Raw genomic sequence first — 2,212 nt, 5'->3', positions numbered from 1 at the left:
ACACTCAGCTGCCTCTTTTCCTCTTCTCAATTCTTTGAGATGTGTTTTCTGACCTTATCACTCAACTGACACTCCTTTCTCCAAAGTTACCAAAGATCTCTTAATTAATAGATGTAATGGTCTTTTTTCAGTCCTTATCTTTCCTCCACCTCTTTACTGTATTTGACACTGTTGACCACCCTTTCTCCTCCTGGAGTCTCTTTCCTCTCTGGCCTTTCATGACACCACTCTCTCTCTCTTGGTTTTCTGCTTATCTAAGCTGTCTAACAAGTCTCCTACTTGCCAATTTCCTTTGCTGGTTCGTGATTCACATTATGCCTCCTGACTGTTGGTCTTTCTTAAGGTTCTATCCTAGTTACCCAAATCTTCTCTCCCTAACCTTGCTCTCTTGATGACCTCATCAGCTCCAAAAGCTTTAATTATTTATACCCATTATGCAGGTAACTCATAGATCTATATCTTGTCTTAGTTTCTTCCCTGAGCTTCAATCCCACATCACCAATTTGCCTACTGGACATTTCAAACATGTCTATGAAACATTCCAAACTCAGTATATCCAAAAGAGAATTCATTCATTATCTTTTCCCCCAGCTCCTCACTCTCCTTACATATCTAGTCAATTGCCAACTCTTGTCTTTTCTATATCCACAACCCCTCTCTCATTAGGACCCCTTCTCTGTTCACATAGCCACCACCTTTGTTCAGTCCCTCATCACATTTCCCCTGGATTACTGCACAAGGGCCTCCTCCCTGCCTCAAGCTTTTTCCATTTCAGTCCAATCTCCACACTTGCCAAAGTGATTGTCCTTAAGTATAGCTCTGACCACATCATTGCTCCTTAGAGACCTCCAGGAGTTCCCTCCAGTCTCTATGATAAAACAGAACCGCTCATTTAGTTTCACAACCTCAGTCTCATTCCACATCACTGGGAACACTGTCTTCCACTGGCTTTGTGCCTTTGCACTAACCACCTTCCATGGCTGCAACTCAGGCCCTCCTCTGTTCCTCCCCACAGAAGTCCACTCTTCCTTCTAGTTACAGCTCAAGCATCTCCTTCTACAAGAAGCCTTTTCTGCTAGCAAACGCTATTAGCGTCTCCCAAAATGCCTTATATTTAATGATTTTATAGTTATTCTCTATTCACACACATCATATTCATCCCCCCCATCTCCCCATTAAAATCCAAACCCCTTACATTGTGTTTATAGCACATGGCTTTGGCCCATAAATATTTAATAAGTATTTTTTGATTCATTTGTTCGTTCTAGGGACAAGAGGATCTCCACACTGGAAAAGGGGTGGCATGGTTCTGGGGCATCACCCTCAGTCTGCATGCTGGATTACAAGTGGCCCGGTCTGTAGCTATGGACTCTATACCAGAATAGTAATGGTATGAATTGGGGAAGATCACCTTGGGTCACATTATCTTGGTGTGGGGGGGGGTGGGTCTCCATGGTGGGGTAGGGTCTCTGTGGGGAAAGTTATGGGGGGGCTTCCTGAGGGAGCCTTCCTGGGTCTCCATGGGGGGAGGAGAAGGTCTCCTAGGATCCCCACGCCCAGGTAGGGTCTCTGTGAAGAGGGGCCCTTCCTGAGGGGAGCCTCCATGGGGGTGGGGGGGAAGTCTCCCCGGTTCTCCACGGGTAGGGTTGATGGGGGGAGGTCTCCCTTGGGGGAGGAGAAGTCTCCCTGGATCTCTAGGCCGGGGTAGGGTCTCCGTGGGGAGATGGGGGGTGTTCCTGAGGGGATCTCCATGGGGGGGAAGGAAAGGTCTCCAAGGTTCTCCACGCCAGAGTAGAGTCTTCGTGGGGAGATGGGGGGGGGTTCCTGAGGGGGCCTCCCTGGGGGGAAGGCCTCAGGTGCCCAGGAGCGCCGGCGGCCTCACTCACCTTGGCCCGCTTGCGTCGGCTGGTCCGGCGGCCCTCGGGGGTCTCGGCGATGCCCGTCTCCATGGGCGCCCCGGCAGGTCCCGGCGCTCCGGCGGGGCCAGGCTGCGGCGCTCCGGCGGGGCCCGTCGGCTCCGCCAGGCCCCCGGGAGGCGAGGCCCGCAGCGGCTCCTTCTTGCGGGGCGTGCGCTCCGTGCCGGGCCCTGACCCACTCCCAGCTCCGGCCCCGGGCCCGGGCCCCGCCTCAGCCGAGCCCGCCAGGCCGGCGGCCGGGGGCGCCGCGGTCACCGCCGCCGCCGCCACGGCCGCCGCCGCCTCGGCGCCGTTCT

The 2,212-nt window shown here is 53.6% G+C and overlaps 1 protein-coding gene across 1 annotated transcript in view; it reads right to left on the bottom strand.

Annotated features, from left to right (window-relative positions):
* Positions 1–1,422: 1,422 nt before the first annotated feature.
* LOC114031328 (lysine-specific histone demethylase 1A-like) overlaps positions 1,423–2,212 on the bottom strand; it is a 1,023-nt gene continuing 233 nt past the window's right edge. Inside the window, exons 2-3 of the mRNA XM_027846387.1 lie at positions 1,887–2,210; positions 1,423–1,824 (exon numbers count right to left, since the gene is read on the bottom strand). Coding sequence (XP_027702188.1) covers positions 1,423–1,824; positions 1,887–2,210 — 726 coding nt within the window. The remainder of the gene's footprint in view (positions 1,825–1,886; positions 2,211–2,212) is intronic.

Source organism: Vombatus ursinus, unplaced genomic scaffold (genome assembly GCF_900497805.2).
Source record: "Vombatus ursinus unplaced genomic scaffold, bare-nosed wombat genome assembly UNPS02015141.1, whole genome shotgun sequence".
NCBI lineage: Eukaryota > Metazoa > Chordata > Mammalia > Diprotodontia > Vombatidae > Vombatus > Vombatus ursinus.
Note: the sequence above shows the minus strand (reverse complement) of the source record. Positions and strands in the feature narration are given on the sequence as shown.